At 48.6% G+C, this 12,890-nt stretch overlaps 1 protein-coding gene across 1 annotated transcript in view; it reads right to left on the minus strand.

Annotated features, from left to right (window-relative positions):
* LOC123045968 (F-box protein At1g47056) overlaps window positions 1–232 on the minus strand; it is a gene marked incomplete in the record, with an annotated part of 2,196 nt that extends 1,964 nt beyond the window's left edge. Inside the window, 1 exon segment of the mRNA XM_044469227.1 lies at window positions 1–232. Coding sequence (XP_044325162.1) covers window positions 1–55 — 55 coding nt within the window.
* Window positions 233–12,890: the final 12,658 nt, after the last annotated feature.

Here is a 12,890-nt window from a genome sequence, read left to right on the forward strand (position 1 = left end):
GGGAGGCGGGGCTGGGGGATTTGGGGAGGTGGGGGGCGGAGGGGGACTGGCCCATGCTAGGCGGGCGCCCCCGGGATGCGTGGGGAGGCGCTGGCCATGCGGGTGGATGGGAGGGAGGAAGGAAGGATGGATCTGCGTGCCTGCCGATCTGTTCTGGGGCTGCGGCTGCGGTGGGGAGGTGAGGGGAGGGATGACTCGCGTTCCCCTTTGCTTGTTCGGAGTCGGAGCAAAATGGGGGAAAGTATACATAAATACGGAGGAGCGTTCTGCAGGTGCTTCATGGATGTGGTGCCGCGGGCCGCGAGGCTGGGTTTGGTTGGTTGGTTGGGTTGGCCCTGGAACTCGGGCGTTTGTTGACGAATTTCATTTGTGCTCCAGGTATTTCTCTCGAGACGGTATGTCACGCTTATATTATGTCGTCATGGTCATGCAAAACGCTCATACATACGCACGTACATATTCCTATGAATACATGAATGCACATCTTCCCCTTATAAGGATTTCACATCACTTTTCGAGCGATCTGGGAAGCCGCCATGTCCTTCCGCCGCCGTCCTCCGGCGGCTCCCCTCCGCCGATGACCTCGGCCGTCCGTGACGAGGGGAGCTGCCGGATCCACGTGCGTGGATCGTGTCGCTTTAGGTTTTTAGGCTCTAGTAGCTTAGGTCTTTTGGTCGTTCATCTTCTTTACTTTGACGACTGTAACGGCGGTGCTGAATAAATAAGTTTCAAATCCTTCCCCGAAGAGGTGATCGGGCCTATGGTTGAGATGAATTTGAAAATTAGTCTGTTCAAGCAAAGATGGCGTGGTGGTGGCAGTATCTTCGTGGTGGATTTGTGTCCTCGGGCTCCGTCCTTACAACAACATTTGCTCTAGCACGCGCGCGAAGCCTCGGAGGTAGTTCATGAGCAGATGTAGATTGTGCTCTGCATCAGCAACATCTGAAAGGTGGTGGATCGTGTTGTGCGTTCGTGGCTGGCACGTATGGTTTTCTCCTCCGATGTTATAGTCATAAGGGGTGTCAGAACCGGAATTTGATGGCGCGTCTGGGGTGTTGCCCCTGTCCGGTTCATTTAACTAAAATGGTTTTATCTTTGGATAACCATTTTGGAGGTTCGCAAAATTGCACATCATCGATGAAGCCACATGGAGCTTGAGGTGGGGATGTGAAGGAAATATGCCCTAGAGGCAATAATAAAGTTGTTATTTATATTTCCTTATATCATGATAAATGTTTATTATTCATGCTAGAATTGTATTAAGCGGAAACTTAGTACATGTGTGAATACATAGACAAAACATAGTGTCCCTAGTATGCCTCTACTAGACTAGCTCGTTAATTGAACATGATTGTGTTTCCTAACCATAGACATGTGTTGTCATTTGATGAACGGGATCACATCATTAGGAGAATGATGCGATGGACATGACCCATCCGTTAGCTTAGCATTATGATTGTTACAGTTTCATTGCTACTGCTTTCTTCATGACTTATACATGTTCCTCAGACTATGAGATTATGCAACTCCCGAATATCGGAGGAACACCTTATGTATTATCAAACGTCACAACGTAACTAGGTGATTATAAAGATGCTCTACAGGTGTCTCCGAAGGTGTTTGTTGGGTTGGCATAGATCGAGATTAGGGTTTGTCACTCCGTGTTCGGAGAGGTATCTCTAGGCCCTCTCGGTAATACTCATCACTATAAGCCTTGCAAGCAATGTGACTAGTGAGTTAGTTGCGGGATGAAGTATTATGGAACAAGTAAAGAGTCTTGCCGGTAATGAGATTGAACTAAGTATGATGATACCGACAATTGAATCTCGGGCAAGTAACATACCGATGACAAAGGGAACAACGTATGTTGTTATGCGGTTTGACCAATAAAGATCTTCGTAGGATATGTAGGAGCCAATATGAGCATCCAAGTTCCGCTATTGGTCAATGATCGGAGTTGTGTCTCGGTCATGTCTACATAGTTCTCGAACTCGTAGGGTCCGCACGCTTAACGTTCGATGATGATTTGTATTATGAGTTATGTGTTTTTGATGACCGAAGTTTGTTCGGAGTCCTGGATGAGATCATGGATGTGACGAGGAGTCTCGAAATGGTCAATACATAAAGATTAATATATTTGAAGGTTATGTTCGGACACCGGAAAGGTTTCGGAATGGTTCGGGCATTTTTCGGAGTACCGGGAGGTTACCGGACCCCCCCCCCCGAAAGTAGTGGGCCTTAATGGGATTTAGTGGAAAGGAGAGGAGGACCACAGGGTGTCCCCCCCGCTTGGCTGGTCCGAATTGGACTAGGAGGGGGCGGCGCCCCCCCCCCTCTTTCATTCTCCCTCTCCTACTCTTTCCCCCTCTCCCCTCTAGGAAAAAGGAAGGGGACTCCAACTAGGATTGGGAATCCTAGTTGGACTCCTCTTATAGGCGTGCCTCTCCTTGGATGGCCTCCTCCTCCTCCCTCCTTTATATACGGGGGCAGGGGGCGCCCCAAAGGACAACAAACAATCTCTTAGCCATGTGCGGTGCCCTCCTCCACAGTTTAACACCTCAGTCATATCGTCGTAGTGCTTAGGCAAAGCCCTGCGTCGGTAACATCATCGACACCATCGACACGCCGTCGTGCTAACAGAACTCTCCCTCATCCTCAACTGGATCAAGAGCTCGAGGGACGTCATTGTGCTGAACGTGTGCTGAACACGGAGGTGCCGTATGTTGAGTACTTGGATCTGTTGGATCGTGAAGACGTTCGACTAAATCAACCGCGTTACTAAACGCTTCCGCTTTCGGTCTATGAGGGTATGTGGAAACACTCTCACCTCTTGTTGTTGTGCACTCCTAGATAGATCTTGCGTGATCGTAGGAAATTTTTTGAATTACGGCGTTCGCCAACAGTGGCATCTGAGCCAGGTTTATGCATAGATGTTATTTGCATGAGTAGAACATAAAGAGTTGTGGGTGATAATAGTCATACTGCTTACCACTAACGTCTTACTTTGATTCGCCGGTATTGTTGGATGAAGCGTCCCGGACCGACATTACATGACCGCGTTCATGAGACTGGTTCTACCAACGTGCTTTGCACATAGGTGGCCGACGGGTGTCTGTTTCTCCAACTTTAGTTGAATCGAGCTTGACTACGACTGGTCCTTGTTGAAGGCTAAAACAACAAACTTGACGAAAAATCGTTGTGGTTTTGATGCGTAGGTAAGAACGGTTCTTGCTAGAAGATCGTAGCAGCCACGTAAAACTTGCAACAACAAAGTAGAGGACATCTAACTTGTTTTTGCAAGGCTTGTTGTGATGTGATATGGTCAAGCCATGGTGTGATATAAATTATTGTATGAGATGATCATGTTTTGTAACAGAGTTATCGGCAACTGGCATGAGCCATATGGTTGTCGCTTTATTGTATGAAATGCAATCGCCATGTAATTGCTTTACTTTATCACTAAACGGTAGCGATAGTCGTAGTAGCAACAGTTGGCGAGACGACAACGATGCTACGATGGAGATCAAGGTGTTAAGCCGGTGACAATGGAGATCATGATGATGCTTCGGTGATGGAGATCATGAGCACAAGATGCTGATGGCCATATCATGTCACATATTTTTATTGCATGTGATGTTTATCTTCTATGCATCTTATTTTGCTTAGTACGGCGGTAGCATTATAAGATGATCCCTTACTAAATTTCAAGGTATAAGTGTTCTCCCTGAGTATGCATTGTTGCTACAGTTCGTCGTGCCGAGACACCACATGATGATTGATGTCTACTACACAACCTTCTTCTTGTAGGAGGCGTAGGATGAAGATGGTCTCTCTCAAACAAACCTGCAACCAAATAACAAAGAGTCTCTTGTGTCCCCAACACACCCAACACAATGGTAAATTGTATAGGTGCACTAGTTCGGCGAAGAGATGGTGATACAAGTGCAATATGGATGGTAGATATAGGTTTTTGTAATATGAAATTATAAAAACAGCAAGGTAACAAGTAATAAAAGTGAGCGTAAATGGTATTGCAATGCTAGGAAACAAGGCCTAAGGTTCATACTTTCACTAGTGCAAATTCTCTCAACAATAATAGCATAACTGGATCATATAATTGTCCCTCAACATGCAAAAAAGAGTCACTCCAAAGCAACTAATAGCGGAGAACAAACGAAGAGATTATGGTAGGGTACGAAACCACCTCAAAGTCATCCTTGGGCATGATTATACGATATGCATCACACAATCTCAGATTCATCTATTCAACCAACACAAAGTACTTCAAAGAGTGCCCCAAAGTTTCTACCAGAGAGTCAAGACGAAAACGTGTGCCAACCCCTATGCATAGGTTCATGGGCGGAACCCGCAAGTTGGTCACCAAAACATACATCAAGTGGCACAAGATATCCCATTGTCACCACAGATAAGCACGGCAAGACATACATCAAGTGTTCTCAAATCATTAAAGACTCAATCCGATAAGATAACTTCAAAGGGAAAACTCAATTCATCACAAGAGAGTAGAGGGGGGAGAAACATCATAAGATCCAACTATAATAGCAAAGCTCGGGATACATCAAGATCGTGCCATAGAGGGAACACGAGAGAGAACACGAGAGAGAGAGAGATCAAACACATAGCTACTGGTACATACCCTCAGTCCCGAGGGTGAACTACTCCCTCCTCGTTATGGATAGTGCCTGGATGATGAAGATGGACACCGGTGATGGGTTCCCCCTCCGGCAGGGTGCCGGAACGGGTTCCTGAGAGGTTTTTGGTGGCTACAGAGGCTTGCGGGGGCGGAACTCCCGATCTATCTTGATATCCGATGTTTTTAGGGTACGTAGGCTTATATAGGCGAAAGAAGTCGGTCGGGGAGTCAAGACAAAGTACTTCAAATAGTGCCCCAAAGTTTTTACCGGAGAATCAAGACGAAAACGTGTGCCCCTATGCATAAGTTCACAAGGTCACTGAACCCGCAAGTTGATCACCAAAACATACATCAAGTAGATCACGTGAATATCCCATTGTCACCACAGATAAGCACGGCAAAACATACATCAAGTGTTCTCAAATCCTGAAGGACTAAATCTGATAAGATAACTTCAAAGGGAAAACTCAAACCATTACAAGAGAGTAGAGGGGGAGAAACATCATAAGATCCAACTATAATAGCAAAGCTCGCGATACATCAAGATCGTGTCAAATCAAGAACACGAGAGAGAGAGAGAGAGAGAGAGAGAGAGAGAGAGAGATCAAACACATATCTACTGGTACATACCCTTAGCCCTGAGGGTGAACTACTCCCTCCTCAGCATGGAGAGCGCCGGGATGATGAAGATGACCACCGGTGAGGGATCCCCGCTCTGACAAGGTGCCAGAACAGGGTCCCGATTGGTTTTTGGTGGCTATAGAGGCTTGAAGTGGTGGAACTCCCGATCTATTGTGCTCCTCGATGTTTTTAGGTTATGTGGACATATATAGGAGAAATAAGTCGGTCAGGGGAGCCACAAGGGGCCCACGAGGGTGGGGGGCGCCCAGGGGGGTAGGGCGTGCCTCCCTGCCTCGTGGCCACCTCGAAGCTTCCCTGACATCTACTCCAAGTCTTCTGGATTGCTTCCGTTCCAAAAATAACTCTCCCGAAGGTTTCATTCCGTTTGGACTCCGTTTGATATTCCTTTTCTGCGAAACACTGAAATAGGCAAAAAAATAGCAATATGGGTTGGGCCTCCGATTAATAGGTTAGTCCCAAAAAATAATATAAAAGTGTATAATAAAGCCCATTAAACATTTAAAACTGATAATATAATAGCATAAATACTTCATAATGTTGAAAATATGCCCTAGAGGCAATAATAAATTAGTTATTATTATTATATTTCCTTGTTCATGATAATCATTTATTATCCATGCTATAATTGTATTGATAGGAAACTCAGATACATGTGTGGATACATAGACAACACCATGTCCCTAGTAAGCCTCTAGTTGACTAGCTCGTTGATCAATAGATGGCTACGGTTTCCTGACCATGAACATTGGATGTCGTTGATAACAGGATCACATCATTAGGAGAATGATGTGATGGACAAGACCCAATCCTAAGCCTAGCATAGAGATCATGTAGTTCGTATGCTAAAGCTTTTCTAATGTCAAGTATCTTTTCCTTAGACCATGAGATTGTGCAACTCCCGGATACCGTAGGAATGCTTTGGGTGTACCAAACGTCACAACGTAACTGGGTGGCTATAAAGGTGCACTACAGGTATCTCCGAAAGTGTCTGTTGGGTTGGCACGAATCGAGACTGGGATTTGTCACTCCGTGTAAATGGAGAGGTATCTCTAGGCCTACTCAGTAGGACATCATCATAATGTGCACAATGTGATCAAAGAGTTGATCACTGGATGATGTGTTACGGAACGAGTAAAGAGACTTGCCGGTAACGAGATTGAACAAGGTATCGGTATACCGACGATCGAATCTCGGGCAAGTACAATACCGTTAGACAAAGGGAATTGTATACGGGATCGATTGAGTCCTTGACATCATGGTTCATCCGATGAGATCATCGTGGAACATGTGGGAGCCAACATGGGTATCCCGATCCCGCTGTTGGTTATTGACCGGAGAACGTCTCGGTCATGTCTGCATGGTTCCCGAACCCATAGGGTCTACACACTTAAGGTTCAATGACGCTAGGGTTATAAAGGAAGTTTGTATGTGGTTACCGAATGTTGTTCGGAGTCCCAGATGAGATCCCGGACGTCACGAGGAGTTCCGGAATGGTCCGGAGGTAAAGATTTATATATGGAAAGTTGTTGTTCGGGTTCCGAGAAAAAATCGGGTTTTTCCGGTATTGTACCGGGAAGCTTCCAGAAGGTTCCGGAGGATTCCGGAGGGGTCCGGAGGTCCGGAAATTGTTCCACCACGTCCAGTACAGCAGCATGGGCTGTAGGGGGGCGCCCTAGCCTTAATGGGCCAGGGGCACTATCCCCCCAAGGCCCATGCGCATGGGAGAGGGGAAACCCTAAAGGGGAGGGCCTCCACTTGACTTGGGAGGCACTCCTCCCCCCCTTGGCTGCCGCCCCCTCCTCAGATTGGATCTGAGGGGGTCGGCCCCCCTCTCCCTTGCCCCTATATATATGTGGGGGGTGGGAGGGCAGCCGCATCCCAAGTTCTGGCGCAGCCCTCCCCCTCTCCCAAGTACTCCTCCTCTCCCGCGGTGCTTGGCGAAGCCCTGCAGGATTGCCACGCTCCTCCACCACCACCACGCCGTCGTGCTACTGCTGGACGGAGTCTTCCCCAACCTCTCCCTCTCTCCTTGCTGGATCAAGGCACGGGAGACGCCACCGGGCTGCACGTGTGTTGAACGCGAAGGTGCCGTCCGTTCGACACTAGGATCTCCGGTGATTTGGATCATGACGAGTGCGACTCCTTCAACCCCGTTCTCTTGAACGCTTCCGCTTAGCGATCTACAAGGGTATGGAGATGCACTCTCCTTCCCCTTGTTGCTAGTCTCTCCATAGATAGATCTTGGTGACTCGTAGGAAATTTTTTAATTTCTGCTACGTTCCCCAACAGTGGCATCATGAGCTAGGTCTATTGCGTAGATTGTTTGCACGAGTAGAACAAAAAGTAGTTGTGGGCGTTGATTTTGTTCTATATTCTTACCGTTACTAGTCCAATCTTGATTCGGCGGCATCGTGGGATGAAGCGGCCTGGACCGACCTTACACGTACACTTACGTGAGACAGGTTCCACCGACTGACATGCACTTGTTGCATAAGGTGGCTAGCGGGTGTCAGTCTCTCCCACTTTAGTCGGATCGGATTCGATGAAAAGGGTCCTTATGAAGGGTAAATAGCAATTGATATATCACGTTGTGGTTTTTGCGTAGGTAAGAAATGTTCTTGCTAGAAACCCATAGCAGCCACGTAAAACATGCAAACAACAATTAGAGCTAACTTGTTTTTGCAGGGTATGCTATGTGATGTGATATGGTCAAGAAGAATGTGATGAATGATATGTGATGTATGAGATTGATCATGTTCTTGTAATAGGAATCACGACTTGCATGTCGATGAGTATGACAACCGGCAGGAGCCATAGGAGTTGTCTTAATTTATTGTATGACCTGCGTGTCATTGAACAAACGCCATGTAATTACTTTACTTTATTGCTAACCGGTAGCCATAGTAGTAGAAGTAATAAGTTGGTGAGACAACTTCATGGAGACACGATGATGGAGATCATGATGATGGAGATCATGGTGTCATGCAGGTGACGATGATGATCATGGAGCCCCGAAGATGGAGATCAAAAGGAGCAAAAAAATGATATTGGCCATATCATGTCACTATTTGATTGCATGTGATGTTTATCATGTTTATACATCTTATTTGCTTAGAATGACGGTAGTAAATAAGATGATCCCTCATTAAAATTTCAAGAAAGTGTTCCCCCTAAACTGTGCACCGTTGCGAAAGTTCGTCATTTCGAAGCACCACGTGATGATCGGGTGTGATAGTGTGATGCCCGGGTATTTAGCTACAGTAATCCCCCGTTAATGATGCCACGTCACCGCAGTTATTGTTGTTAATCCCGCGTTAGTTCAAAAACCAATTCAAATTCAAAATTTAATAAAAGGCAAACATCAAGATTTTCGAACTTTAAAACTAAAATGTTCGGGTTGTGCCCAACGGTGCAGAAGTAACTACGGTGGAGGAACCACACTTTCATAAAATGTTTAAATACTATAAGTGGATAAAACAGCAACAAAACAATTAATAAAATGCCTTTGGTAATTTTATAAAATATTAAACTAATTTATTCTGGAGTAAAACTTTTTGTGGCAGTGCCATTCAATGCAATTTGAGTTATGAGGCAAGTTACACTTTTTACAAAAATCAACTGATGGCTCTACTTAATGCGAATCGATATATATAAAAAAAGAAAAACTAAAAGAAAAAGAGAAAACACAAAACCAGAAAAAAAAGGGGAGAAAACCTCCCCTCCCGTTGGGCCCCGGCCCAGCTGGCCGACCGGCCGGCCCAGCCGCCCCCCATCTCTGGCCTACAAGGCCACTACCCCCCAGAAACCCTAACCCGTTGCCCCCGTCGTCCCACTCCCCCCCACCTTTCCCCTCGTCCCCTCACCCGCCGCCACCACACGCAACACACGCACACACACTCATGCACGCATCGTGCCTGGGGGAGGGGCGCCCCTGCTCGATCCCTTCCTCCCGCACGGCCGCGCCCAATCGCTCGCCGCCCCGATCCCTTCGCCCCAGCGCCGCCTCCACGATCCCCACTCCCCCCCCATCTCTCCCGATCCCGTCTGGATCGGGGCCCCAGAGCCCGATCCCCCCGCCTCCGTCCTCCCCTGCGACGCCACCTCACCGGTGCCGCCCGGCCCCGAACGCCTCGTCCTCGCCGCCCCCTCCCGGCCTTCTTCCTCACCCTCCGGCATCGCGCCCGTCTTCCCCGAGCCCCGGCACGACCTCGACGCCGCTGGACCCCGCCATCGTCGGAGCTGCCTCGCGGAGCGGCCCTGCCGTCCTCCTCTTCGACCCCTCCTCGCCGGACCTCGCGTCCTCGGCCTCTTCCCTGCCGGCCGCCAGCAAGCCTCGGCGCCCCCTCTCCCCATCAACGCTGGTGAGGCCCTGGGCCTCTCCCCTTCTCTGCTTCCCGTCTCGCTCGCGGTCACCGCACGGTAGACGCCCCCACACGCGCGCCCGCGGTGAGCACGCTCTCACCATGCCCCGCACGCCCTTTGCGCCGAGGCCCCCCCCCCTCGTGCCCGAGTCATCCTCGCCCTGCGCTGCCTCCCTGCACCGATCACGACGTCCGTCGCGCCTCGCTCGTCCGCCCGTGCTCGCCTTCCCGTGCACACTCGCCGACGCCCCGTGCTGAGGCTCCGCGCGCGCCGTGCTCGCCCACCGGCCGCCCGCGTCGTCCGGGCTTGCCGTGCCCGTGGCCGGCGCCTCCCCCTGTCGATCTGGGCATTGCCCAATCGGGCCGGGTGCCTGCGCCCGTAGCCACCGCTAGGCCCCCCCAGGCCACTGACTAGGGGCCCCGCCCCAGAACGGTTAAAAAAAAGAAAGAAAGAAAAGAAAAGGAATTAGAAATATATATATATATATAATATATTAAATAAATAATAATAATAATAATATTGATTAATTAATTAACTAAATTAATTAACTAAATTAATTGAGTTTAATTAACCTGATCAATTAACTAAACTAATTAACCTGTTAGTTTAATTAAACTGTAATTAGATTAACCTAAACCCTAATTAACCTAACAGTGTATGACAGGTGGGTCCCACGGGACCCACATGTCAGTTTGACCCAGGTCAACCGCACTGTTGCCTGCTGACATCACACATACGTCATGCTGACGTCAGCATTTACTATTCTGGATAATGTTGGATTAAATAATTAATTAAATTCCAGAAATTAATAAAATCTTTAGAAAATCATATCTTTTAATCCGTAACTCGGATGAAAATACTTTCTACATGAAAGTTGCTCAGAACGGCGAGACGAATCCGGTTACGCAGCCCGTTCGTCCGCCACACACCCCTAGCATACCGAACACGCAACTTTCCCCCTCCGGTTCACCGGTCCGAAAACGCGGAACACCGGGAATACTTTCCCGGATGTTTTCCCCCTTCGTCGGTATCACCTACTACCGCGTTAGGGCACACCGAACACCGCGTATTGCCTTGATATATTTTGTGGTGCTTTGTTTGCTCTGTATTCATTATTTCTCCCCCCTCTTCTCTCCGGTAGACTACGAGACCGACGCTGCTGCTGACCAGTTCGACTACGGAGTTGACGACCCCTCTCTCTTGCCAGAGCAACCAGGCAAGCCCCCCCCTTGATCACCAGATATCGCCTATTCTCCTCTATACTGCTTGCATTAGAGTAGTGTAGCATGTTACTGCTTTCGTTAATCCTATTCTGATGCATAGCCTGACATTGTCGCTACATCTGTTGATACCTTACCTGCAATCCTAAATGCTTAGTATAGGATGCTAGTTTATCATCATTGGCCCTACATTCTTGTCAGTCTGCCTTGCTATACTATCGGGCCGTGATCACTTGGGAGGTGATCACGGGTATATACTATACATACATACATACTATACAGATGGTGACTAAAGTCGGGTCAGCTCATTGAGTACCCGCAAGTGATTTTGACGAGGGGGCTGAAAGGACAGGTGGCTCCATCCTGGTAGAGGTGGGCCTGGGTTCCCGACGGCCCTCGACTGTTACTTTGTGGCGGAGCGACAGGGCAGGTTGAGACCACCTAGGAGACAGGTGGGCCTGGCCCTGTTCGGCGTTCGCGGATACTTAACACGCTTAACGAGATCTTGGTATTTGATCTGAGTCGGCTACGAGCCTATACGCACTAACCATCTACGTGGGAGTAGTTATGGGTATCCCGACGTCGTGGTATCAGCCGAAGCACTTCAGACGTCAGCGACGGAGCGGCGCGCGCCGAATTGGACTGGAACGCCACTTAGGGCTAGGTCTGCTTTCGGCCGCCCACGCAACGTGCAGGTGTGCTCAGGGCGATGGGCCCAGACCCCTGCGCGCTTAGGTTTAGACCGGCGTGCTGGCCTCTCTGTTTTGCCTAGGTGGGGCTGCGACGTGTTGATCTTCCGAGGCCGGGCATGACCCAGGAAAGTGTGTCCGGCCAAATGGGATCGAGCGTGTTGGGCTATGTGGTGCACCCCTGCAGGGAAGTTAATCTATTCGAATAGCCGTGATCTTCGGTAACAGGACGACTTGGAGTTGTACCTTGACCTTATGACAACTAGAACCGGATACTTAATAAAACACACCCTTCCAAGTTCCACAGACAACCCGGTGATCGCTTTTCCGCAGGGCGACAAGGAGAGGATTGCCGGGTAGGATTATGCTATGCGTTTCTACCTGGATATGCTACTTGGAGATGCTACTTGGAGGACTACAATCTACTCTCTTCTATATGCTGCAAGACGGAGGCTACCAGAAGCATAGTCTTCGACAGGATTAGCTATCCCCCTCTTATTCTGGCATTCTGCAGTTCAGTCCACCGATATGGCCTCCTTACACATATACCCATGCATATGTAGTGTAGCTCCTTGCTTGCGAGTACTTTGGATGAGTACTCACGGTTGCTTTTCTCCCTCTTTTCCCCTTTCCCTTCTACCTGGTTGTCGCAACCAGATGCTGGAGTCCAGGAGCCAGACGCCACCGTCGACGACGACCCCTACTACACCGGAGGTGCCTACTACTACGTGCTGCCCGCTGATGACGACCAGGAGTGACCTAGGAGGATCCCAGGCAGGAGGCCTGCTCCTCTTTCGATCTGTATCCCAGTTTGTGCTAGCCATCTTATGGCACCCTGTTTAACTTATGTCTGTACTCAGATATTGTTGCTTCCGCTGACTCGTCTATGATCGAGCACTTATATTCGAGCCCTCGAGGCCCCTGGCTTGTATTATGATGCTTGTATGACTTATTTTATTTGTAGAGTTGTGTTGTGATATCTTCCCGTGAGTCCCTGATCTTGATCGTACACATTTGCGTGCATGATTAGTGTACGATTAAATCGGGGGCGTCACAAGTTGGTATCAGAGCCGACTGCCTGTAGGAATCCCCCTTTCCAACTCCTTGGCCGAAGTCGAGTCTAGTCGTTGAAAAACTTTTACTAACATGGCTGTGTGGCCCATGGGCCCACGTCGCCATCGGGTGGTAGTAGGATCTTTTATTCCTCGACCTATACTCTGGGACTCTGACATCTCTTCTATTCGGGTTAAATGAATCTTACTAAATCTAACATTAGGATCTCGTTATCATTTTCACCCGGAGATCCCCTTATTATTGATGATC

Source organism: Triticum aestivum, chromosome 2B (assembly GCF_018294505.1).
Source record: "Triticum aestivum cultivar Chinese Spring chromosome 2B, IWGSC CS RefSeq v2.1, whole genome shotgun sequence".
NCBI classification, from domain to species: Eukaryota; Viridiplantae; Streptophyta; class Magnoliopsida; order Poales; family Poaceae; genus Triticum; species Triticum aestivum.